General features: G+C 38.1%; 1 protein-coding gene across 2 annotated transcripts in view; it reads right to left on the bottom strand.

Moving 5' to 3' along the window:
• Positions 1-24,908, bottom strand: part of LOC111861554 (116 kDa U5 small nuclear ribonucleoprotein component) — a 31,173-nt gene extending 6,265 nt beyond the window's left edge. The window contains exons 1-14 of one of the 2 annotated variants that reach the window (XM_023846217.1): positions 24,823-24,908; positions 21,620-21,735; positions 21,107-21,339; positions 18,346-18,614; positions 14,171-14,295; positions 13,033-13,157; positions 11,366-11,557; positions 10,639-10,729; positions 9,632-9,767; positions 9,016-9,143; positions 8,333-8,526; positions 6,007-6,173; positions 3,574-3,753; positions 664-841 (exon numbers count right to left, since the gene is read on the bottom strand). In XM_023846217.1, the coding sequence (XP_023701985.1) occupies positions 664-841; positions 3,574-3,753; positions 6,007-6,173; positions 8,333-8,526; positions 9,016-9,143; positions 9,632-9,767; positions 10,639-10,729; positions 11,366-11,557; positions 13,033-13,157; positions 14,171-14,295; positions 18,346-18,614; positions 21,107-21,339; positions 21,620-21,733 (2,132 nt within the window). In that variant the 5' untranslated portion in view covers positions 21,734-21,735; positions 24,823-24,908. Of the gene's footprint in view, positions 1-663; positions 842-3,573; positions 3,754-6,006; positions 6,174-8,332; positions 8,527-9,015; positions 9,144-9,631; positions 9,768-10,638; positions 10,730-11,365; positions 11,558-13,032; positions 13,158-14,170; positions 14,296-18,345; positions 18,615-21,106; positions 21,340-21,619; positions 21,736-24,767; positions 24,800-24,822 lie in introns of those variants that run through there. The other variant, XM_023846225.2, reaches the window with a different exon arrangement.
• Between the last annotated feature and the right edge of the window lie 1,446 nt (positions 24,909-26,354).

Raw genomic sequence — 26,354 nt, 5'->3', positions numbered from 1 at the left:
ACTAGACAAACACACTTAGTACCTTCATACAAAAGAATGATATATGAAAAATGGATGGGCATCTTTCGGCTGTAGAGTGTTTTACTGGATTTAATAGGGATTCTTCAATGAAAAATTCTTACAATCATCCCTAACTTACATATACTACTCTGTCTAAAAAGTATCTGACCTTGGGCTGGGAAAACAAAGTTCTGTTTCTGAGTGGTTACAATACCTAATCCCCTTCAAAGTAGGCTCAGATTATAACAGTACACAATAATTTATTTTCAGTTAAAACAAACCTTGACAATGAATCCCATAGGACATTATCACCCTCTAATATATGGCAAGTATCACAGAAACCCACATCGTACTGACGCAACACAAACACTAATTTAAATAATTTTAGCCCTGAGGTTAACTATGATATCAAAATACCAACACGCATTATGATGAGATATAGAAATCAATGCATTCTAAAAACAGAACTAATATGGATCAATATTAGGACAAATCAATAACATGTGACATATTTAAGAAACTGCAAGATGATAATCCAAACATGAACTGAAACATGTAGCAGACATTAAAATAAAACCAACGTTAGTACAGTGATATTGGACTGGTTTTGTATGAAAAACAACTGTTGTGTTGATGGTCAAAAAATAAACACATAAGACTCACTTGTTCCATGATATCTGAACAACTTCATTTTCTATATCTTCAGCAAGTCCTTTCTCAAGTGGTTCAGCAATCATTGTGATCTTGTTTTTCTTGTTGGGTGTCTCAGCAAAACACTTGAGTGATGATGTTTCTACCACAGTCTCACAGAATGCTACCACTGGGTCTGCAACCTTGATATCTGAACATCAAAACACATGTTATTCCTACACTAGACAGGACTAGGACAGCTGTCATTAAAGTTACTGGTAGGGGCAGCAACTTTTATCTTCACCACTATGTCCAGAGAAGCCATCATGTAAATTTCCTATTTATTGGGTACAAGGGTTCAGCAAAAGTATTGAACCGAACATTTACGCACAAAATGTCAAGGTCTAGAACTGACAGCATTTCTTCCATGCCCTTCTTTGCCTTTAGAGTGTGACATTTAGTCACATAAGTACACTACCTTTTATCTCAATACAATAAAACACAAAAATTTGTGCGCACTTGCTTCCACTTTCAAGAAAAAATGCAACTTCTTTCCAAAAATTAAACGCAAATATACATGTTATATAGTGTTAAACTTAAAATGTAATAACCAATCAACTGCTGACATTGTTAAACTGGTTAGATAAAGAAGCGTGAGATGGTCAGGACATGTAACACTCAAGTGATACAAAAAACATACATAAAAATGTGACTGGAGAACACTAGGGGAAGAAACTGTTGTCAACGTTGCATAAATAGATTGTAAAAATCAAACTGGATTTAACCATTCTTTATTGTGATCTTCTGTGATATGACACTGTATAGTTTGGAAGGTGGTTACCAATGTTTCATCTGAAGATTGAGGCAGCAGATTCCTCCAAAACACTGGTAACCACCTACCACACTACACGGTGTCATAAATCGGAAGACCAAATTCTAGACCTTCATTATGTGGGTTGAACTGGTTCAGAAGTCTCATGGCAGGATTTTATAAATATTGTGATGGAACCAGTTCAATGGCAGGGAATGTCTTGATCAGCTGAATAATTATCAACATCTCAAAAAGAATGGACACAATTCACCATAAAGTAAATTAATTCTTCATGTTTTTAAGTACCACACCATGAAAGGACATAGGGGTGTAGTAGTTAAAACTCCATAACTTGTTCACCTTGACACTAGATGGAGATAAACAGACTGTTGCTATGACATATGAACACTTTAATCCTCAATCAGTATACACTGGAGGTCAAGCTGGATGGGTCCCAGTGCTGGTCTTGGTGTTGTAGTAAAGAGAAAAATCTTTGCTTCTGACAGGAACTCAAATCCTAATTACATAGCTGGTAGTAATATTCTATCTAAGGTTTTCCTAAGTTTTGTTGTCAAATCCATTGTCCCCATGAGAAACCTTACATCAGGTTTCACTATAATACATGGCATGCACACAGTGTGGCCAGAATGCAAAAAAAAAGAAGGTATGAAACAAAGATGAAATGTCATAAAATAACAGCAAAATGCACTTAATGGAAAAAAAATGACTACTATACATATGCTTTTATATGAAAGTGAAACCTGAGAGATGAAGAACAAAAACAAAAGCCAGATTCATGCACTACAAAGGAAATTAAGAAGTGTCCATTAAAAACGATGACACACAGAGAAGGAAATATTTATTCAGTACATGCAGGGGAGAAGGGGCAGAAAAAAAATATAACATAAAATGGTCAACCGCTCTTACCGCCCTTCTCTCCTAACTCTTTGCTAACTTCTTCCCTCTCCTTCGTGCTCACACTTTGGGCGCCACTTCTCTCTTACCGCCCTTTTCTCCTCACCCCCTACCTTGCTTTTTCCTTCTTTCTCACTCACACGCTGGATCGCCTCTAGTAGGTTCTTCTTTCTTGTTGCTAAATATCTCAGGGTTAATTTAAAAGGAGGGGTTTTTTTTTTTGTTTTGGTAGAGAGGAGTACCTCTTATCTCAGAGCCTTGAACGGGCCACAACTCAGAAAGGAATAANACGAATTATATTGAACACTTGTTTAATCACTTTTGATACAGTTTCAATGTTAGTAACCTTTACGTCTAACTGCTTTGGAGCCCGATGTATAACTTTTTGCGGTTGATTCTAACGACTCCAGTTTCCGAATTTACATCTGTTTCTATCACCTCCCGGTTTCCGAATTTACGTCTGTTTCTCACGAGTCCCCCTTTCCGACTGTACGTCTGTTTCTAACAACCCTCGTTTGCAGACTTTACGTCTGATTCCTTCTACTCCCGTTTGCAGAATGATGCTAAAACATGACGCTTCCTCAAACATTCAATTCCTGCTTTCTCCAGCGTCACTGCCCTGTCACCCCTTAAATTTTAGTGATTGGCTAATTTTGAAAAATAGGAGTATCTTAATTAGATATTCCTCCACTCCGCTTAAAGCTCACAAGCGTTTAAGGATTTTTGACTCCAACGTATTTCTGTCAGAAAGTGACAAATGCTTACGCGTCGCTTGGGCCCTAAAAACTTCACTCTTTTTTAAGTTATGGCATGTACAAACTGCCAAGTATTGAATTCACAAAAGATTTCTTTACTCTATTCTTTAACGCAGCTTTCCACTAATAAACCTTTGAAGGGTTTCTTCCTGTCTCTTGTTGTAAGCTTGAGAAATCGCTTTCTCTTACATACAAGAACTGACCATGTTTCACTACCCTTGTTCACTGCATTTCATTTTGAACAATTAAGCTTTCAAATTTATAAAGTTGATTACATAAAAAAAAGTTGCATAGCAGTGGAACGGTTACACCGCTTTGAAGAGAATGGACAATAATACCTCAAACTTGCACATGATTACATACTAAAGTGAAACTGAGATATAAGGAAATCATTCAGAAGTGGCTCTTGGAAGTGGAACTGATCCAAGCCTAACCCATAGAGGTCACAAGAATGGATCTCACCAATCTCGGAGTACATCTTTCGCAGGTCATGCATCACACAGTCTAAGTACAGCTCTCCTGTCCCTAGAACAACGTGTTCACCAGATTCTTCAACCCTAGTGGCCAGCAGCGGGTATGACTTGTTCACTTTACGCAGCCCATCTAACATCTTTGGCAATTCCGATGGGTTTACTGGCTCCACTAGAACGATAGTAAAGAACTAACTTTGAACAAAAAGAAATAAGTACATTCACAAATAATAAGTTCACAGCCAGACATTAAAATTTTCTTTTTTATAAACTCCTTCCTTTTTTTAAGGGGAAAACAATCCAAAAATGTCATTACTTTTGTATTCCTTTTTAGGACAATGGACAAAGATACTACACAATATGACTGTCAGCAGGACTTCTATTATCTGATCTGTCATACTATAACCAATAAGATTAAACAAGTTGAAGTACCCTGGGTGAAATGGCCAACAGATTATGGACATTAATGTGAAAATTTGGAATACTGCTTTGATTATTATTGAATTTAATTGAATTTATTTACATTCTATAAATCCTAAGCAGGTTAGTACCTTTGGATACAGAACATGTCAAAAGGTTACATACATAAGTACAGGAAATTTTAGCTTAAAAATTAATATAACTTAATTTTACATCATTCTCTATTTACATTGAAGTATTCATCTAAAGAGTAGAAGGAATGAGCATGCAGATAATTCTTTAACTCTGATTTAAACTTTTTAGTATCATTGCCCAAGTTTTTAATACTTTGTGGCAGATTGTTGAACACTTTTATGCCAGTAAAGTACACTCCTTTTTGATATACTGATAAAGTTGATGAGGGTAGGTGGAAGTTATATTTTTGTCTAGTACTCATGTATTATATTATGTACATGTATTATACATAAATGCAGTTATTAAAAAAATGTTAGCACTTACATTGGATATTAGTGAAGGTGCCATTCTTTTGCTTTTAAAAATGTCCTGCTTCACCAGTGTTTATCTTAATATAAGATGTAAAGGTAATAAGGAAAGTCCTCCTTGAGCTTAATTAAGACCTACACCACAAAGATATAAGGGGAGTGGAGGTGCAGATCCAAGCCTTCTTACTCCTGGCACTGGATGAGTGCATCATATGGTCAGCTTCATGCCCTGGTCACTGCACCCATGGAAAAGAGTCCCCCCCCCCGAAGAAAGGAGGCTGGGTTAGCCCCACAGCCAGTCTGGACACAGTTAAGAAAAACATCTCTCAACCCTGCTGGGAATGAAACCCCAATTCCTTGGCTGTCCAGTCTGTACACCAACTGAACTATCACAAGTCTTAAAAAAAAGTACTAACAATCTCGAAACTGCTTATTATAATTATATTAATATATTGTAACGTGATTTGCCACTGAAGATGCCGTTCAGATTGTTAATTAGTTTATTTAACAACCTACAAATCATCACAAATACGTCACAAAATACATATATATATATATTCTATTATTTAGTGCCAAGGCATGGTTCAGTGACAACTCTGTGTATTAACTGGTGGCCAGGAAGGAAACTAGGTGGCCATCAAGCACGAACATACAGCAAACACTTACCACGTAACGAGAAAGTTATGGACACATTACTTTTTCGTTATAGAAACCAAATACTGTCACATGATTTAGTAGAAATGACAATTTATTGCTTATTCATGAAATGAGTGAAGCGGTTGTTAATTGTTTTTTGTTATGGTTGATGTTCATGTAAGGCTATTTTAACAACAGATTTGGGCTGGCCTTGAATCCATGACCTCCAGTACACAAGTCTAGAGATTTGCTCCTAGATCCCTTGGATCCTTAAACGTAAGTACAGCGTTTCTTAAATACACAAACCTGATCCCAACTCAAACAATTTATCTTGTTTAGTAACATAGACATTTTCTAATCTTAATGCCTTTGACAGATAAGCATTGATGGCAATAAATTTATACTGCAGCTCTTGATATTGTCGCAAGTTTCCTAGGAAACGCAACAAGAAAATTTACATGGATTTCGGATTTGAACAAATATTTATTGGACACCCATTCTTTACATTCACAAGTACAATTATTCCACTTATAACGTCTTTGGGTGTTTCTTCTTCAATGTTACAACACTCTTTGCACTGCTGTTCTCGGTGAAGTGTCTTCTGCTTGTAGCTCATATGCAGTGAATCCCATATTGCCAGTCTGCCTCAAACAATTTGTTTGTAACGGTGGAAACCCCACTGTTAAGACTTTCATTTCCGGAGGCAATGATTTCCTAGGCTTCGCTGCCTAGGAACTGCTAGCCGTTGACTAGTGATTGACGTCTTATAGTCAGGCTTTCAGGTAGCATGTCACAATATTTTAATGCAAAAATTTAGAGCTTTTCAACACATGGAAGGGATTAAACATGAAACAACAATGAATCAATTAATGAATTCTGTACTGTACCTGCAATTTTGATGACGGACTGTGTGTTGAACTTGAGAGGCTGAAATATATACAAGTCATCTGAAATTGTAAGGTCAGTGATAGTGGATGTCTTCACAATTGGTTGATCAATGCCTTCAATAAGCACCCAATTCCCAGCTGGCACACGGCTCACCTCCACCTTGTACCTGAAACACATGCATATTCAACTGATGTCAAGAAGTATTATTAACCTGAATGACTGTAAGAGGAGATTGAACTCGGGTAATGCTTGCTATCATTCAGTCCAGAACCTTTTGTCTTCATGTGTGTCCAAAAACAAAAATTAGAATACACAAAATTATAATTTTGCCTATGGTTCTGTATGGGTGTGAACCTTGGTCCCTGATATTAAGGGAGGAACATAGACTGAGGGTGTCTGAGAACAAGTTGTTGACGAGAATATTTGGACCAAAGGGAGATGAAGTGACAGGAGGTTGGAGAAAACTGCATAATGAGGAGCTTCATAATTTGTACTCTTCGCCAAATATAATTAGAATGATCAAGTCAAGGAGGTTGAGCAGGGAATGTAGCACGAATGGGGAGAAGAGGAATGCATATAGAATACTGGTTGGAAAGCCAAAAAGAACGAGACCACTAGGAAGACCAAGGCATGGGTAGGTGGACAATATTAAAATGGATCTTACAGAGATAGGATGGGATGGTATGGATTGGACTGGTCTGGCCCAGGATAGGGACCAGTGGAGGGCTCTTGTGAACATAGTAATGAACCTTCAGGTTCCATAAAATGCTGGGAAATTCTTGAGTAGTTGCAGATTTGGCAGCTCCTCAAGAAGAGCTGAGTTCCATGAGTAAGTACTTGCTAATAGACTTGAATGGATTCTGACGATGGTGTATGCTGTACAGAACTGTAAGGCTTATTTTGGACTTTAGCCATCGTCTGGTATATATAAGACAAAAAACCACAACGTTTCGGAGACTGGATCTGTCGCCGTCCTCAGGTGGATGGGGCACAATAGACCTACTCAGTTGGGCCCATTTAAAAGAGCTAGTCTCAATCACTGGACAAACCCCAGTCAGTAGAGAACAGCCTAAAAACACCTGACAACAGGTTCCAGTCTTCAAAACGTTGTAGTTTTTTCTTATATATACCAGACGATGGATAGGGTCCAAAATAAGCCTTACAGTTCTGTAAGTACATACATGCTGCTTGGTAATGATCTCCAATAACAGGGACTCTCCCTAATACTCCTATCCTTGATGGCTGTCTGGTCAGGTTACGTTGGGTAAACTGCTGCTGGCCTTCACCATCAATCATTCCTGGTTCCAGGCCCCATGGGATCTATGACCATATTTTTCTTTTTCACAACCTTGGGAGTCATGCGACTCTCTCCTCACCTCACTGTCATGGTTCGGTTTGGTTCAATTAAATTGCTGCTGCACCTCACCAGCAGTCATTCTTGCTTCCAGGTCTTGTGGGACTATATTCTGCTGCCTCACAACCTCATCTTCATCTTCTATTCTCACGAATAAGCATGTCCGCACAATCAATGTTTGGCTTGGTGACAGGTGTTCGCGGCTGACAATCATGCGGTTCATTCTCAAAGTGCTCTCTGCCCTCTTTGAAGCACTTACACCACTCAAACACATGGGTCCACGAGAGACACTCTTCCCCATATTGTTGTTGGAATCTGTGGTGAATTTCAGCAGAAAGGACGTTTTCTCCGAGGAATTTGATCACAATGCATTGTTCCAAGCTCTGAGGTATCTTCTGTTCACTCATCACTCTAGCAACTCCCAGACAGGACTGAAGAGGTTCTAACCTGAACAGGAGGGAGGGTGGAGGTTGTGGCTTCACTCTCTCAAGCTCGCACAGCTGCTGCGCAGTGCGGCTTCTTTACACACAAATCAATCCCGGTCATATTTGAACCACCCTGTGTATCTGCTGGTCTTCAAGCTGGCTGCCCTGCCTGGCGGTAACACTGCAATCTTCACATACATATACAGCAAGTCTTGAAATGTTGAGAGGGGTCCACATTAAATCATGGAATATGTTACTCACCTTGAACCACAAATATCACAAGATAAATGCACAACACTCATAAAACAATTAGCTCCTTGCAAACCTGCCCACCTTCCACTGTTCTACCAGCAGGGGTGGAGGGATATTATGACATGGAAGGGCATATTACTGTCACACATGAATATGTGAATTTGGATTTTACAGCAGCAGAAGGTTTGTGTACAATAGCTTCTAGACGGGATGTGCAAATGGGCAAAATTTTGGTTGAAGTTTTGGCCTCACCACTTCATCCCCTATCTTTACTGATAAAATCAAAGTTCATACCTAGCTTCATAAATCCACAGCCTGCCCACAGTGAGAATCCTCGAGTCCTCTTCATCAGCAAGGGTGTAGTTTTCACCTAGCACCTTTACTTCCTGTCCCGCATGCAAGGTGCCGCTCATGACTCGTGCCAAAACTTGAAAGAATGTGCAGTCTTCTGTTGGGTACATTTTAGTGCTATAAACCATTAGATGACCCTGTAAGAACACACCACAACAAACTTGTCATGTCTATTACAAACAGTATCAAAATGCACTGCATTTAAATTTTTTTAACATTTCATAGTAAAAAATCTGACTGATTTATGAAAATGATCCAGTATGGNTGGACTTAAATCAGTGCAACAGGACGCTAAAATATAACATCAGTATGGAAAACTGACTGTCTACTTGATCTATCAAGGAAAAGTAAAATTTTTTCTCTGAAAAACTGGGTATGCCTTGTATAAAACTGGTAACAGAGACAGCTTATGGTATTGGTAACAAACAGCTTATTTTTTAAATTAAATCCCATCTTCATGTTACAGCCAGTGTTTACTGGCATGGCACAGTACCTCACCTGTCCCTGTCCTATTTACAATACAATACAGAAGTGTTAACTAGTACAGTGTGAAATTCAGTGACCTTCAATAAGATTTCATCGCTGTGTTTATTTACAGTCAACATAGAAAGAATATGAGTACTCACATCAGGATCACAGTTACACATAGCTTCAGCCAAGACTGTGTCAAGAGGTCCAGTATAGATGTGCTGCACCTTGGGTCTTGCATTGTCAACAGGAGATGGAATGTGTTGTACGCACATGTCCACAAAACCTACAAAACGTTAATCTTCTTCAGAAACAAGGCCTCATTTGTCACGATGTTTATTTACTTCCATGCTCAAATCACATATATTCTCATATCCTCACCCAGAAAGAATCTATACTTGTGTGCAATCTTTTCAGTATGGTAAATATTTACTGTAATACAAATGAATAATGCTGTATCCCCCAGCCAATCTTTTGCACTCATGTTGGATAAACCCAATGCCCACATCTTGAAGTTACCATTTTCTGTAGTGTCTGTATGCATGTACCCACACACGTCCCTCAAATATACACACTTTTCAGAAAATGTTTTTAGTAGCATACTACTTTTCATATGTTCCAAGAACGATGAAGACAAACCTTAAAAGTGGAGGCTGATAATTTTTCATCTGTTAGGACTCTTCCAAGAGTATATTTTTTATATTTCACTTGTTCATTTTATGAGTTGTACTTTCTGCAAAAGAACTGTCACCATTACCTCTAGTAATAGCTTACCACTGAAGTCTCCAAGAAACTTGTTACAAATGAGCCTTAAGAGGGGACGGATGTTAATTTTCATCTCCTCCTTTGTTAATTTGATTCCCAACTCATCCAGCACTGCAGGAAGAGTTGTATCCACATCTCCAACCACCTGGGCCACATAATGTGACTATATTACATTATTTTATAAGACTGACAAAGAATGGTGAAGTAACATAAGGAACACTAATGGAAGACAAAATTAGAGAAAAACTGTGAGCTGTTGGTGAAGTTCGATGTGAACCTCATTCACCATTCTGCACTGCAATTCTTGCCATACCTGACTGAGAACATCTGGAGATAAGTCTCAACAGCATCTCTTAATTCTGTGTCTCAAATAGTCTGTCATCACTTTCAGCATCACTTATCTTGCATAATCCCATACATACGTGTATCAGAGTAAGGTCAAATATCAAGGGGGTCAAAGTTTTAAATCTGATCTTCCAGTCCATTGTCCTGGAAAATTTTCATTTACTTTCACAAACAATCTTTACTCATGTTGGAACTCCACATGTACTAGAAATGAAAGACAAAAGAACAACTTGAAGAAGCACTGGAGGTTGCTCATGAAGGTCTAGTTAAGCATTTCCCAAGGTAACCCTTGTCCATATCGATCTCAGGACCTTACTCTGACAGACTTCCTGTAGAACTACATAAAGCAAGTAGCATCAAATGTGGAAATCAATGACATATCATTTGAAGGATATCAAAAGTGTTCTCATTTGGGTGAGACAAGGCTTAGAATATCAATGTGATGTACACAGACTGATAAACAGGCCTCAAAATGAACTTCAATAAAAATACATGTAAACTTTCACAGTTTCTCTCATGTTCTGTGTTCCATTTATGTTTCGGATAATAACTGTTACAACATATATAAACCTGAAAATCATACCATAATTTTATGGAAACATCATATTAAAAACTGACAATGAATAACGTTTTTAGGAACCATAAGAGACAGAAAAATACTGAATACTGGCCTGTGCAAATATTTTGTACAGAGGTTCCAGAATGAACTCTACAAAACTTCTCTGAGCAGAACCATGTGGTGATTTTTTTGTGAATTTGCGTCTGAAACAATCAAAGCAAAGAGATATGGAAAAATTAAGGAGATGGAACTGCCTGTATAATCAAAATGAAGGTTAATAACTTTTCTCTTCTATCTGCATGCACTTCTGCCAAGCACCAAGCAATCAACCCATTAATATGCAGGGCTCCAAAAATACAACTTAGAACTACTACTTGTTTAAGAAAATCCATTTGCCCACAATCTCACATTACATTTCATACAAATTATTTTAGAAAACATTAATGTTAAGATTAGGGAACAAAAGTAATACATTATTTACTTTACTTCCTCCATCTTACATGTGACAATACTGTATTTATTCCCATAATTTTTGTATCCCTACTGTAAGGCAAGAAATTCTGGAAAAATTACACACCCATTTTCAACAACAAATGTTTCATTAAATAAATATAAATTTATGTAATTAATAATATAACCTGTGCCTTCATGTTCCAGCTTCCCCCATTAACATATCAGCTGCTGAGGCATCCAAAAATGTGCATATAGAATTTATCCTTCATAATACAAAAATTAATGCATGGGGACCAGCATGCGTGGGTGTGTATTCAAATGTATAAGAAGACAAATTTAGACATGATGTAATTAAATACACACTTAAAAATTATAATATTGCTTACGTTTTGCTGTTAAAGTAAATATCTCCCCACAGCCGGCGAGCAAATTCATTGATGTTGATTCCATCATAGGTCTGGGCATAAATATTGGCAAAGGACTTGAGGGTGAAGCATACTGCATACTGCGAGCTTGCAAAGCACACATTGCCCAGGATTGGGGAAACAATCTTCGGATTTTCATCATCAGAGTATAAGCTGAACAGAAGAATGGTAAATTTTAACTAAATAGACATGAATATGTCTTCTGTAATGTGTCATATTTTCTGTAATTCTCTCCTATTTAATGGAAAAATACAGTGAAATAAATATTTTTTAATTCCACTATTATCATTGGCCAGATGGTTTTAATCCCACTGGTGGGTTCCAGATTTTTAAATTAATACAATACTGTTGCACGCGGGTGTGTGTGTGTGTGTGTACACGCGTGCGTGCATGGGTTTAAATTAAAGGTGCTTCAGCATCAAAGGCTATTCACTCCTGGATATGATTCTTGCTAAAACATTTGTAATTAACCCTTCTTACAGTACAGTGAAACAGATCTGTCAGACTATAAATGGTTCTGATTGACACATTTGTGTTTAAATGTGAAGGCGGCTCAGATATAACAACAGCAAAGACAAAGACAAATTTATCAGGGCAGTCAGTGTGGGATATATGACAAACATAGTGGGACAGGAGCCATTTTCTCAATGGGTAATTTGGATTCTCCATTCCCCCAAAATTTATCCAACATTAATCTCTAAGTCTGCAACAGGACCAAACAGGCAGCATTTTCTTATATCATGCCTTAGCTAGGGCTTCACATTTGATTGATGCTAACTTCTCACCATGGAGAACGTGGTTCAATCTCAGAGCAGTACATATGGGATTTATGGTGGACAAAATGGTAATGAACTGATGAGTTAAAATCTGAGTTGGAGCAACAAAAGAGCAGAAGAAAGTGGAAATGCAGCCAACACAAGTAAAACAGCTAATAAAAAATTGGATGGCTGAAGCCTTCAGCTTGTTTGAAGAGGATGGCTATTCCTGTGAAAGATGACCCACATATGGAAAGAGAGGAAAGTGGAACTGAGGATTAAGTGATCTTTTGTGCTACTAAAATAAACAGTGCCTATAAAGATGCAAAAGCCTGTTCACATTATCTCATTGCCTTCTTCAAACTTGAGTATGTTATGACTAATAAACAACAAATGGCTATATATACATATATGATTATCTTTAGTGCATTCCTTTTCTTAACCACTTAAGCAGGTATTACACCTTAACATGTCATATGTTACTCTGTATTGTAGTGGGTATGATGTCTCTACACGTCAAGCATGTTACCAACTACACTGTTGTAGCCACTGTGATATGTCAAANACTTAAGCAGGTATTACACCTTAACATGTCATATGTTACTCTGTATTGTAGTGGGTATGATGTCTCTACACGTCAAGCATGTTACCAACTACACTGTTGTAGCCACTGTGATATGTCAAAGCATTGCCAGGAAATGGGTTGTTAAACAAGTTCCAGCGAAGACAGATTTTTCGTAAACAGTCTGTTGCTAGGTTATGCAATAATTCTGACAACTGAAGAAGTGTTTTCAGTGTGGTCTGTCCATGCCCAATGCTAAACAACAGGACTGCAAACACATCTACAATAATAGGTGTAAAATCTCTGCATACCTTAGCAAGCCATTGATTTCTTCCACAATATGGCGCAGCTTGTAGTAAGCATCCTGAGGTGGCAGTTTCAGCTCCAGCATTAGTCGATCTATTTTGTTGATACAAACTGTGATGGCCAGCTTCTCCTGTAATTGGCATAGGTACACATTAAGGTCCTCACATGATTAAAATGCCATAGAATGTAACACATTTTGTGACTTTCTCTATTTGACTTCATGTCATTTTTTTTATGTAACTGATTTTGGTGCAACAGTTGCTGAAATATCAATGTTGTAATGAAGCCTTCATCAAACAGTCACATGGCTGGAAATAAACTGTCTTGCTGCACTATATCCCAAGGGTTTAAATTGATACTGTTCCATATGTGTGTCTGAATTGTTACCTAGGGCCTGGAGGACACAGCAGCATTAAATTAAGGGAGAAATTACACTGCCTAATTTCTGAGCAGCAAGTCATTGGAATATAACCATTACATCTGGTGTACAGGAGATGGCAGTACTTAATTCCAGCAGACAGTCAAGGCAATGACACTACTTAATTTCAGAGTATTGTGTCATGGTAGCATAAACATACTTAATGTGAAAATATGCCACTTGCAGTTCCAGAAATATCTGAGCTACAGCAGTATAACCAAAATAGTTGGTGTGGGAAAAAATGTTACAATTTAAATTTGGCTACCAAGCTTGGATTTGATTTGTGGAACATGTTCAAAATAATAAAATTTAAGTTAAACAAATCAGTGACTAACATTAAGTCTTTGTAAAACTCTCCTACCTGTACAACAAGAATGAATGAATGGATGCAAAAGGGATGGGCCATAATAACCTGGAACTTGCACCGCAACCTTCAATGATCTATTGTGCTTCCCTTATTTCTTTTATTAACCCCATAATTAATCCTACACTTTGAATGAAATGTAGGGCATTGTTTATGAGGACATCATAGTAGTAACTTGGTTCCATAAAAAACTGACCCAGGTGATGAAATCCTAAACAAGCTATAGCTTCACAGTCACATAAGATGTGTGTGGCTGATTCATCATCTTCTTGTAGGCACCTTTCACAAGTTGGGTCGTCTGTGAATCCCAGTTTGAAAAGGTATCCTTTTAGGTGACAAGTGTCCTGTAAATATTCCCTACCTGTACAGCATGCTTCAAAAGGCGTTCTGTGTTCAGCATTACACCTTCTGCTGCATCCACAAACAGTACCACTCCATCACAAATCCGTTCTGCAGCTGTCACTTCATCTGAGAAGTTGACATGACCTATAAAGCAAATGTAAACTTGAATGATCTGATGCATTTCAAGCAGTCTCAAACAGTAAACTCCTGATACAACTATCCCTGGTGGAGCCCAGAAACTTACTAAGCTCACCCATATTCCATGTATTCAATTATTTTCTCAGTCTTTCTTATGCTCAGTGCATCGATCCATCGGCGCATCAGGTAATGGCCAGAACGCTCAAACAGCTGATCTATTGGCTCCATCTAAATCAAGATCTTAGTTATATAAATGGCTCAAGTGTGATGGCACAAGAAGGTATCTAATTCTCCAAGGTCTATTTCACAGTTCTGCAATCAGACAGCATCCCTTTGCTTACAAAAAATATTTTTTTGAAAAAATGAAATATGTTGAGCTCACATGTTTACTTGTTAGGTCACTGCTTTCTTGGTGAGTGGTTTTAGTTTTACTGTGAATATATCACAATTTAGTAGCATTATTTTGCTTTTATAACATAGTTACATGTTAATTATAATATTGTAACGTGTTTCGTTACTTAAGACGTTGTTCGGATTGTTAATTGGTTTATTTAACAATCTACAAGTCTCGGCTACAATTAATTACAACAATGTTACGGGTTTCTATTGTACTGCATGCCATGATGTCTTCATTCTTTTTCCTACATACGAGAATGCTCACATAAAAGAGGATTGGCGTAATTCGCGTGTTTGAGTCTAGGATGAATCCTGAGAAGTTTTATTATTTAGAATTCATCAACATAGATGACGAATACAGATTTTAGTCATTTTAGAATGAAGACATCATGGCATGCAGTACAACAGTTTAACGTGCATAAAGACACCTGAAATGGCACATGAGTGCTGAAACATGTAGTGTGGAAGTGAGGAATAAGGTGAAAAAGTGTATACACTGTAAGATGGTTTAGCATAAACCATGGACATGAATCAGTGTAACAGGACGCTAAAATATAAGAAGACAATTCTATTTTTTGCCTCAATTATATAAATTTTAAACTTCTACATTTAATTCTTTCAGCTTTATTTTGTTTTCAGATTATTCAAAGTGTTAGCATTTGTATGCTATTTTTGTTGAAATCTGCTGTTTACAGTGAATAAGTGTGTTCTTTCCATACGTCTTTGACCAAAGTTGTATTTTTGGTGATTTTATTGAAGTGAGACTTGTAAATTAAGCCAAATTCACGGGAGTGTTTCAGGCCTGGTACCTGGAAAATAGGTTGAGTGCAAAAGGGTTAAATATGCAAATCAAGAAGACACTGAATGCATACTACTGTCCAACAAAGTAGGTGAGGCAATTACCAGGGCCTACCCATACATAAACCAAAATCTGAAAACATAAACACTGCCATGATTTTCAAACACACTTCCCACTGCTGTTGATACAATGAAGCCCAATGTGTCCCTAAATAAACAACAGAATGGTAAAAACTGACCAGTTCCACCATCACTCATGTTACTTCCTTTTCACTGGAGGACAGTATTAACTCTTACCTTATACCATGAAGAAGGTTGGGAATAACTGTGAGCACCACTTTTACTACCCCTGTAATGGTTAAGGTAAGGTAATGTACAATGTAGGTCACATCCATTGTTAGGTGCAGCAGTTGCAAAGTTCTTTTATGGATAGAATAAAAAGAAAGCAGAGAGATCACACTTAAAGTTCATAACAAACGGAAGTATTTATTAAGCAAGATTGAATGAAGGATTTGAGGCTTTCACAGCAGTGACTATGAAGAAAGCAGTCTTCTGGGATTTGGCACCGTGTATATGTGGTGTTAACCGACGTTTTGGAGGAACGTATCGCCTCCGAAACGTCAGTTAACACCACATATACACAGTGCCAAATCCCAGAAGACTGCTTTCTTCAAGATTGAATGAGTCTGGGAGATACATGTTTCTAAAGATTGCACGTGTAATGACATGGATGCAACGAATCTGCAAGTAGGCCCATCTGTCACACTACATGCTCAGCAACATAAAGGTTAAAGAATAAAATTTCAATATAATATAAATTAGTGAGAACTGGGACATATCTACCGATTCTCCAAAGGTCTGTGATCACAGATGACTAATTATCCCATATGTCTGATAATGAAGAGATTTCAGATTTAGAGAGCTGACTGGAAAATGTTAAGGGAATACAGTTTTATCATTTGTCCAAATAAAGTTCTCCTATGCATTTCTCTGGCACTAATGTTAATGGCCCATTATACAAATCATGCTGGAATATTTATTATCTATGTACACACAAAAATTTACATTAGTTGCTCTAATGATATATGAGTTTTAACCCTTTGGCGCGGTCATTTAAATTCCGCGGCCGCGTCTCCGGCGGTAATATATTCAGCCAGCCATTTAAATTTTGCTCAAAAATGATTTATTCATCTTTGTTCTTAAATTCTATGAGATAGGAACATGAAACTTTCACTAAAATGATCTTAAAAGGTGGTTTTATAACCTTACTTTATAATATGGGCGCCCTGTATCTCGGCAATGGAAGCAGCTTGTTTAGTATTTGAGCAGTGAATGGTACGCCTTGAAGGATGAAACTTTCACTAAAATGATCTTAAAAGATGGTTTTTATAACCTTACCTTATAATATGAGCGCCCTGTATCTCGGCAATACAAGCAGTTGGTTTAGTAGAATCTGAGCAGTGTAAGGAAGGCCTTGAAGAATTCGTATAACCCAACGGTGCCCCACATTCACCGCTCCAATATTGTCTTTTCTTTTGCCCTTTTTTTTAACCACACATCTGTGCGGCCTTCTTCTTCCCCGTGAGGGGTATAGTTCAAGGAAATGTCTTTCCGTGACCCGTTTAGTTGCCAGGTCAGCTGTAGTAAATTCAACGTTACGAGTTATCATAACAAGGGGTTGGTGCTTCTGCGTTTCAGATTCCAACCATTTTGGCTGCCCCAGATGTCGTAGGGGTGACCACAGAATTCATGAAGTTATTCTAAGAACTGGCTGGTATATAGTGAACGAAAGCAGAGCTTAGCTGGCTCAAAAAAAATATTTATGGTCATCCCTCGAAACGACCACCAAGGTCAGTACGATAAAATGGCGTCAACTGGAGCGATAATACATGAAGGAATGAGTTCTTTTCCCTCCCCCACACACATCCGTATCGTCTCAGGGGGTGACCACAGTGTTCTGCCTTAATTCGTGACGTTTTTCTAAGAACTGGGTGCTATATACTGTGCGAAATCAATCGATCATGCAAGAATAAATTTTTGGACATCCCTGTTCTAAGAATTCCAATTGAGTGTATTAGTGTCGCCAGCTCAGGGCAATATGATATTATAAACACAGCACATATCACGTCTCTGCTGTTTATAAGTTCATAGGAAACAAAACAGGCCTTTCAGAACAGTAGAACGGAGAAACCTCTCCCAAGAGCAACAGGAACTTTGCTGCAAGACAGGCATATGTAACGATGATTTAGCGCAGCTAAACTCGTGGATTATTATACTCTGAACTACTGACAACAGGCCAGCGAAAAATCTAACAATCTACGGCAAAACCATCAATTATTATGGGCGTTATAACATAGGTGTGCAGCTGGACGAAACATACACGTCGAACCCCCCCAGACGATTTAAATACCTGACGAAACATACACGTCAAACCATGCTGAACGGTTAATCATTAACCAAAAAAACAAATATTTCATGTGACCATAATGTTACTGTTTTATACAGTTAAAAAAAAAGACTTCAAACATGATGTATATTTTTCAGAGATACTTATCACACTAAATTTCAGAACTCTAAATTAGGTGCTGCTATTATCACTCCCATCTCAGAAGTGTGCACAGCAACTATATTGGTAACACAGATGGCAAAAAATTAGGAAATTCAGGGATGAGGCAGCTTCTAGTTGCGCAAGTGCACACGCATGCCCATTCTCTCTCTCTCTCTCACTCACTCACACACAAACAAACATACACACATGCTCTTTCTCTCTCTCCCCCTCCCCCACTCTCTCTCTCTCTCAACCTTTTTGAATAAAATAAGGAAAGTAGGCTAAAAAGAAACAGTAAACTCATCTTGCTATACCTGGAGTATCAAACACATTGATGAGATATGACTTGTTCTTCACATCCGGTAACACCAAAGTAACAGGAATGGCCTTAATGCCAACACCACGCTCCTGCTCAGTGAAAAGGGTGTCCGTGTAGCGCAAATTGCGTTCCTCTGTAGACCGAAACCCAGGATGAGTTTGGCGAATCAAGCAGTCAACAAATGTAGTCTTCCCATGATGCAGGTGGCCTATGAGTGCCACATTGCGGATAAGGTTGGGATTATCCATCATATCAGCGAGGAACCTACCATCCAGAGAATCCACGGAACATTTTACCCACAACATTCATATCCAAGGGACACGTTGGGAATCAACTAGCAACTACTAACCTCTTCAGTTATCAAAGTATGATTTTAGGTTATTTAATGACACTGTTTCAACAAAAGTGAATATGGTATCAAATAGAATGAAAAGATGGTCAGGAACAGAAAATATCTACACATGGAATTAGTTGTCTTTTTGAAGACACTTTCCTAGTAAGTGACAAGAAAGACTTAGGAAAAGCACAAGGAACCTCAGTCAGTTTAACAAGTAGCACAGTCTGCTCTGGAATAAATTTAGTATTACTGCTACACATATCTGTTCAGTTCATTTCAAACATGTAAGGTAAAAGAGTATATGTGATTTTAAATCCCTTACTAGTATTGATATTCATTTAATGCAGACTGGCAGAGGTAACGAACAGCACAGATATTGCACCGCATAAAGACATCAATTAGTTTTTTCTTGTACTTAAATATTAGTCACACAATAAAAAGTTTCTAAACCCAATAAAGCTTATGTTTAATGTGACACATAAATTATTTTTGTAAGATTTTTTTTTAGAAATTCAGGGTGGGGTGCAGAAACTTCCTTTTTTTTAAGGTGAATAAAAGAGAAATTATTGCTGATAGACAAAATTTATGTTTAGCTAATGAAAGAACATACTTTAAAGTTTTAAATCATGTAGTTTTAAACAAAATATCTTGAAGGTGGTGGCCACTGTTCTCTATGCACTGATGCAACCGTTTTCTGAAGTTCTCCTCTGCACGTTCCAACATGTGCACCAAAATTTGGGCTACTTCCTGCCAAATAACATTCTTCAGCTGAAGCAGGTTTGTGGGGCAATGTTTAAAAACCTCTGCCTTGAGGTAGCCCCATAAAAAAATCACAGGGCATTAGATCAGGTGAGTGCGCTGCCCACGGGATGTCACCTCGAAGTGAGATGAGCCATCCGGGGAACTTTGCCCTCAAAACTGTCATCGAAGCTCGGGTTGTGTGGGCCGTGGCAGCATCCTGTTGGAACCAGACATTTCCTAGATGCATTTCTTCAAGAGTTGGTTCGAAAAAGTTTTTAATCATATCCACATACCGCTGTGAATTGACAGTAACTGCATGACTGTCTTCTTCAAAAAATAAGGCCAATAACTCCAACTCTCGACAACGCACACCATACTGTCACCTTATCACTGTGGAGTGGCCTCTCATGGAGCTCTCTGGTATTGTTACCACTCCAATAGCGCATATTCTGCTTGTTGACATATCCGGATAGGTGAAAATGTGCCTCAGGGGGTAAAGTTTCCAATAATGTTTCGCACGCTGCACCACCACGTAGGAATGGTTGTTCGAAAAATAGGCTTCGACCAGCAAATGCACGCTGCTCACTCGTCCACCTCATGTTTCCTACTAAGGGGTATTAGAAAGAAACTTTCACGACTGCTGCGTTTGCCGAGCCTTTCCCCACTTTTCTGCGACCTCCCCTCCTTTCACAATGCATCTTCACAAAAAGGAAGTTTCTGTGCCCCACCCTGTATGTTGAAGCTTGATATTAGGTTCATATAAAGTAATTTTCAGACACAGTAAAAGAATCAATAGGTTCAAAATGAAATCTGCACATTAATGTTTTGAATGGCATGCTGTTCACAACAACATTCACAAATTCAGTTACTGCAGTGCAGGGAGTGCATGTGTGCCCATTCCACTGAACAAAAGTACATAGGTAAGTCATTAAGCAAGTTACAAATGGAGACAGAACTTAAACAAATAAGAGTACTGATTTGAAAAATGCTTTTATTTCTCAACACAATCTCCCTGTACACTGAGGCACTTGTCCCTTCATTTCAAAAGCCCCTGAAAACCAGCAGTATAAAATTCTTTGGGCTGCTGTTGGAAACAGGCGGTGACTTCCCTTTCTACAGCTTCATTGTCAAGAAAATGTTCAGCTGAAAGATGATGATTAAAAGGGCCAAACAAATGGAAGTCACATGACAGGTTAGGTTTTCACAAAGTCTGTGCATGATGGGTGCCGCGCATGCTGACCCCACAACACAAAATGCAAAGAATGGGTCTGACATTACAGCAGCTCAATTGCTAATATGATGGACATGATATGCTAGCCCAAACTGTCACAGGTGATGAGTCTTGCTCCAAGCGCCTTCCATTTGTTCAGCCCTCTTAAACATCATCTTTCGGCTGAACATTTTCCTGACGATGAGGCTGTAGAAAGGGCAGTCACAGCCTGGTTCCAACAGCAGCTGAAAGAATGTTATGCTGCTGGTTTTCAGGGGCATGTGAAACAATGGGACAAGTACCTCAATGTACAGGGAGCTTATGTTGAGAATAAAAGCATTTTTCAAATCAGTACTCTTGTTTAAGTTCAATATCCATTTGTAACTTACTTATTGGCTTACACTCATATGGTCCAAATGAATACACAACTAAATTCATCTTCATATTTACTACATCACCATCACTCACTCCATGTTATAAACAGTTTCTGGAAGGTCCTGCTCCTTCAGCTGGAACTTCTTCTTCTTAATGGGTGCAACCAGGGGCTTGTCCAGTGGCTGATTGTCCTCTTCTTGGACGATTGTTTCTACCTCTGGCCCAAACACCTCTAGTGCTGCTGGATAGTACCGCTTGTCCTCATGTAACACCACAGCCATGGGTGTTGCATCCATCTCCTCCCCCTGATCTTCTGCCCCTTCTTCCTGTAATAATATGTCTTGATGATTCAAGCAGTATCCAACAACAGTAAAAAAGTGTCAAGTAGTTACTATAGGATTCTGACGATGGTGTATAACACACAGAGATATTGGGTTTTCGGACTTTATCCATCGTCCTGGTTTTAAGATAACTAAGAAAAACACAAAACACGACGTTTCGGAAACTGGATCTGTTTCCGTCCTCAGGTGAGGACTAGTTCTCCTTTCTAATCCATGCCATGGGGTCATGGACCTGGTTATTAGGTTATTCTCAAGAATAACTTACATCATATTCCTGAGCCTCGGGTTCTCGATCTCCATATCCTTCTTCTTCTTCCTCATCTGACTCCAACTCTGGCCCAATGTAATTGCCAAACTCATCATATAGGTCAGCATCCATACCTACATTAAGTAGAACACCCAACTGTACTATAAACTTATACAGAGTCTTTTTCGAAGGGCCAATTCACCCAACTTACTGTTAGCATGTTAGCTGGAAACTTAACCACTAACAGCTGAGAGAAAAAAGATCTCTGCTACAGCTAATATGCTGCATATTACAGACATTTACACAAATTTCTTAACGTAAATAAATTATTTAGAAGAACGTGACATGGTCAAAATGCCTCCCTTCTGCTCTTAAATTTCAAGCTAATTGAAAAGACTATTTGTACCAGTCTGAGTTCACTGACCTCAACACATGTAACTTTCACAAATGTTGTGAATGTGTAGAGATTATATGAATATATTTTGCCTTTTATGTTTCCCCACAGATAAAAATCAGAGGGATTTAAGTGGAGACACCCTGTGTGCAACAATCCGTGAATCATCAGTCTGTCTTCAAACACCTCATTTAAAACATCAATGGGATAATTAGCAGTGTGTGACGTAGCATAAAACAGCCATATGTCTTCTCCTCTTCTGTAATATTCCGAAGAGTGGACTGAAGAATATCACTGACACACATCTCTGAATTAACAGCCTTATATGAATCCTATTACTCATGCAGTAGTAATGGCACACCATATACCAGTCTTCTAATTGTGAACAGACAATTAAAAAATCTGTCTCAGATTCATACTGTTCCAATACCTACTGTTCTTGGCAGTGATATACCCACTCAGGTGGAAGCAAGCTTCCTCAGTAAAAAATGTAAGTTTTGGGTTAAGACGATCATCATGTACTACCAGTAGAACCAGTTAATTATTTGTGTCCTTCGCTCATAATTGCCTTCTTCAATTACTTAAACCTGTGCCTATTGAGATAATCATGTCAGGGATTTGCAAAGCAAACGTTCTAACCCAGCTCAAATTACATCAAGGCCTTCCTTAGTGAGCACATTATTCTGTAGTGTGTACTTCATGTCTAAGAATGAAGCAGTTAAATGCACTTTCTTTACAGATTCAAAAATTGCTGATAAAGCCGGAATGTGAACACCAGGTTACTTATGGAGAAACCATCTTTCACTTTATTTGACTTATTTTTTAAATAAGTTATCACACAGAAAAAACTGGTATTCAAACATGTATTTCACATCAATTCACTACTCTAAATAAGAACATCATACAGATTTCTGCATATCTTACCAGAACAGAAACACAAAGGGAACTGATATGTACTACACTGAGTCATTTGCAGCTAGAGACGTGACACAAGACAAACAGTAACAGAGACATTGCATAATAATGGTAGCAGACAGCATCTTCCCCCATCCACTTAAAGCTAAAGCATGTTCAGCTACCGCTTGCATGTTATTCTCACAGTTAGGGCAGTTAAATTCAGCCTTTCAAGAAAGACTCCATATATATATATGACTAATTAAGCATTATGCCATGAAGTTACATGGGATAATGGCGGTATAGAGCCACATTATATGGTCTACCAAAAATGAGACACAACTAAGTAGAATGCAAAGTAAACAATTACTTCTGTTGTAAGTTTTGAGGTTTTCACGGCGATGACTATGAAGAAAGTCATCTTCTGGGTTTAGGCGCCATGTATTCTTCGTTTTGGCTGACGTTTCGGAGGAACGTTGGCCAAAACGAAGAATACACGGCGCCTAAACCCAGAAGATGACTTTCTTCATAGTCATCGCCGTGAAAACATCAAGCTAGACGGGCACAAAGGGATCTTTCTCATTGTAATTATGATATAACCCTCATCTTTTTCACCACAGACGACTATCTGGACCTTGGGTTTTATGAAATAAATACAAACATTTGGAATATTTGGAACCCTTCTATTTTTGTGAACACTAGTTCAGTTTGGCAACTGGCAGTTGTAATGACTCTCTAAAGCTCTGTTACAATGGTTCTTTCTTCATAAAACTATTATGTTGGACACTGTATTCTGCCTAAGACAGATTTGATATACATTGCATCTGGAAAACTGACTGTACTCCCTTCTTCAGATGGCTATTATACTGTCATATTTTTATTATTTTTTTCTTACTAGCAACAGTTTGAATATGGAAATTCTTTAATACTAGGCTAGCATATTTGCCACAAAACCAGTGGAATGGACAAGGAATGGATAGTGTTAGGACTATTTATGTTACACATTCCATTATTCCTTATCTCATGGTAGGGGAAGCAACATCTAGGATTGGTTGGCTGATGACCTGTTTAGTCGTCCTGATGGACATCAACTCTTTTGATTTCTGAGTTAACCTGCTTTGTTCTTTGCTGACAATTTCTGCCTTCTTCAACTGTTTTCTATGTCCTCCTCTATTTTCGACCTGGATATTTCTCCCACACTTGTGTAGCAGTATGTCCAGTGTTCATGATGTTTAGTGCTAATCCTCAACAGAATACCTATATCAAATTGTTTGAATATCTGATACAATTATGTGACTTGGATGCTTTAAATTAGTAACATACATATTAAAAGATATGAAACATATTTGGGAAAACTTCTTGTGGTACAGTTTCACATATCGCCGACAATACTGGTTCAGTTACATGTGCGGTCTTGTACACATATTAACATGACACTGGATATGTTAAATTGAAGAGGTCTGGTTTTGGACCTAATAAGAGTATAAAACCCCAAATCAGTGACAAATATTCATGGTCAATGAAAAGCAAAGTAGCTCCACTGTCTGAAATCTGGGTTTTCATGACGGTGACTATGAAAAGCAAATCGCTCTAGAACGTGACACCTCGTGGCACTGTTGACCACATTCTTCTCAAACGTCGGTTAACTTCTGCCACTACACATGTCACATGTAGAAAAATAGTACTATTTAGAAGTTCGCTACTGTGTTATTGCCGTCGTATCTATGTTGCTTACTTCATACAATGAAGGTAAATAAAAAAACTTAATTTCAGATGCTATCGGTGGCGGCAAATATGTAACATGCACCAACAGAGTTAGTATGGCCTTCATACAAACAAATTATCCTACTCACAAATTATTTTTATTAAAATTCTTACTTATATGCTTTACAATTCCCTAAAGTTGTATAACATACTCTTCCCCATCACTTACCGCTGTTAGAAACTACTCGTGTTTATGATTTGTATATCATAGTTCCATGGTTGCCACCATTGATCAATACCCACTGGACGTCAGGAACACTGTGATGCAACTCAATGCTATTGGCGGGCGACATAACCGCCGTGACGTCATGAAGCATCACTGCTGCCACGGTGCCCGGAGGCAGCTCTATTGATTCAAAAAATGCCCGCCGCCAGTGCCGAGGGCTCGGTCGGTAAAAAGGTATGCTATCATACCACCAGTGTCTGTTTTGTGACCGCTTTCGAAGAATCATTAATTCACAAGAATAGACATAAATAATTTTGCATCCCTGACCTCTTGTACTGCAGAGGTTCTTACTTATTTTGTTTTTTTTTTTGGAACTGAGTTTAATATCACTTCACTCTTATCCATCTGGAGGGATATCAGTGAAGCGATATTAATCCTTAGTTGTGACTGTAACAAGGGCGATCTCCACATCCGCATGAGAATGTACTCTCGACAGGATTTATGGAAGGTGAATAAATGAAATGAAACGTGATTCCAATAAGAAACTCAACAGAGTAACAAGCTGAAGTTGGGGAAATTTGAAGGAAAGAAATCTGTTTACATCAGAGATACTTGTATTCAACCTCATACCTTTACTCATGGCTTACAATTGAAAGCCACACAGAACATATTTTTTTTTGGTTACATTAATGTATTATACATCATGTGCAGTAAGCAATAATACTCAGGTTTCCAGTTATTAATTTCATTACTATGATGAAACTCGTGAATCTGAAATACACCCTTGTAAGCAAGATTAAGTTATCTCATGACCAGGCAAAAAAATCTTTTGGTTACTGAGAAGTTCATACATAGATAGGTTTTGGACTTATTTGTATTACCTGAGTGAATCACTGTATAACAATTCTCCCTTTGAGTGTTTGATATACAGTCATTATAACTGACTATGCTGTGATTTGTGTTTGTAGTAGTCAGTTCAGAAAAGTTAATGCTAAAATTCATGGGAGGCCTTAAGCCCTAAAATATGGGTAAATAATACTGATTGGAATCATGTAGCTGTTGAACTGTGCAACTGTCCAGAAAATGTGGGAACCTCAACATCTCACAACCCTATGGACCTCCACAGCCTGTTACAGGGATACCTTTACTTTTTTTTAGTTGCACATAATCAATCAATGTAATTGTCAATATAAATCCTTGTCATATCATTCTTTCTTTTCAGTATCTTTGATAACATAGCCCCTTCAAAGCGAATACAATTTCATAGGCCAGGCTTAATGGTAAATAATTTTTTCACTGGAAATCATGGTACTGTTTACACATAATAATTCTGTTTTTCTTTATTCATACTGAAGTATGTCATATTATCATTACTCTGGTTTATCCCGCATTATACATACATACATCAGCATTTCAGAGTATTCATAAGTGTGCAACTGGCACTGAATATAAAACTTGTCAAACAACAGTCACAAGACAATCACAGATAAAACTGCAGAGACATCAATTCAACCATAATTAAAATCTAAACTGCA

The sequence above is a fragment of the Cryptotermes secundus genome, unplaced genomic scaffold (assembly GCF_002891405.2).
Source record: "Cryptotermes secundus unplaced genomic scaffold, Csec_1.0 scaffold126, whole genome shotgun sequence".
Taxonomy (NCBI): Eukaryota; Metazoa; Arthropoda; class Insecta; order Blattodea; family Kalotermitidae; genus Cryptotermes; species Cryptotermes secundus.
This window is presented reverse-complemented; position numbering and strand designations above follow the sequence as displayed.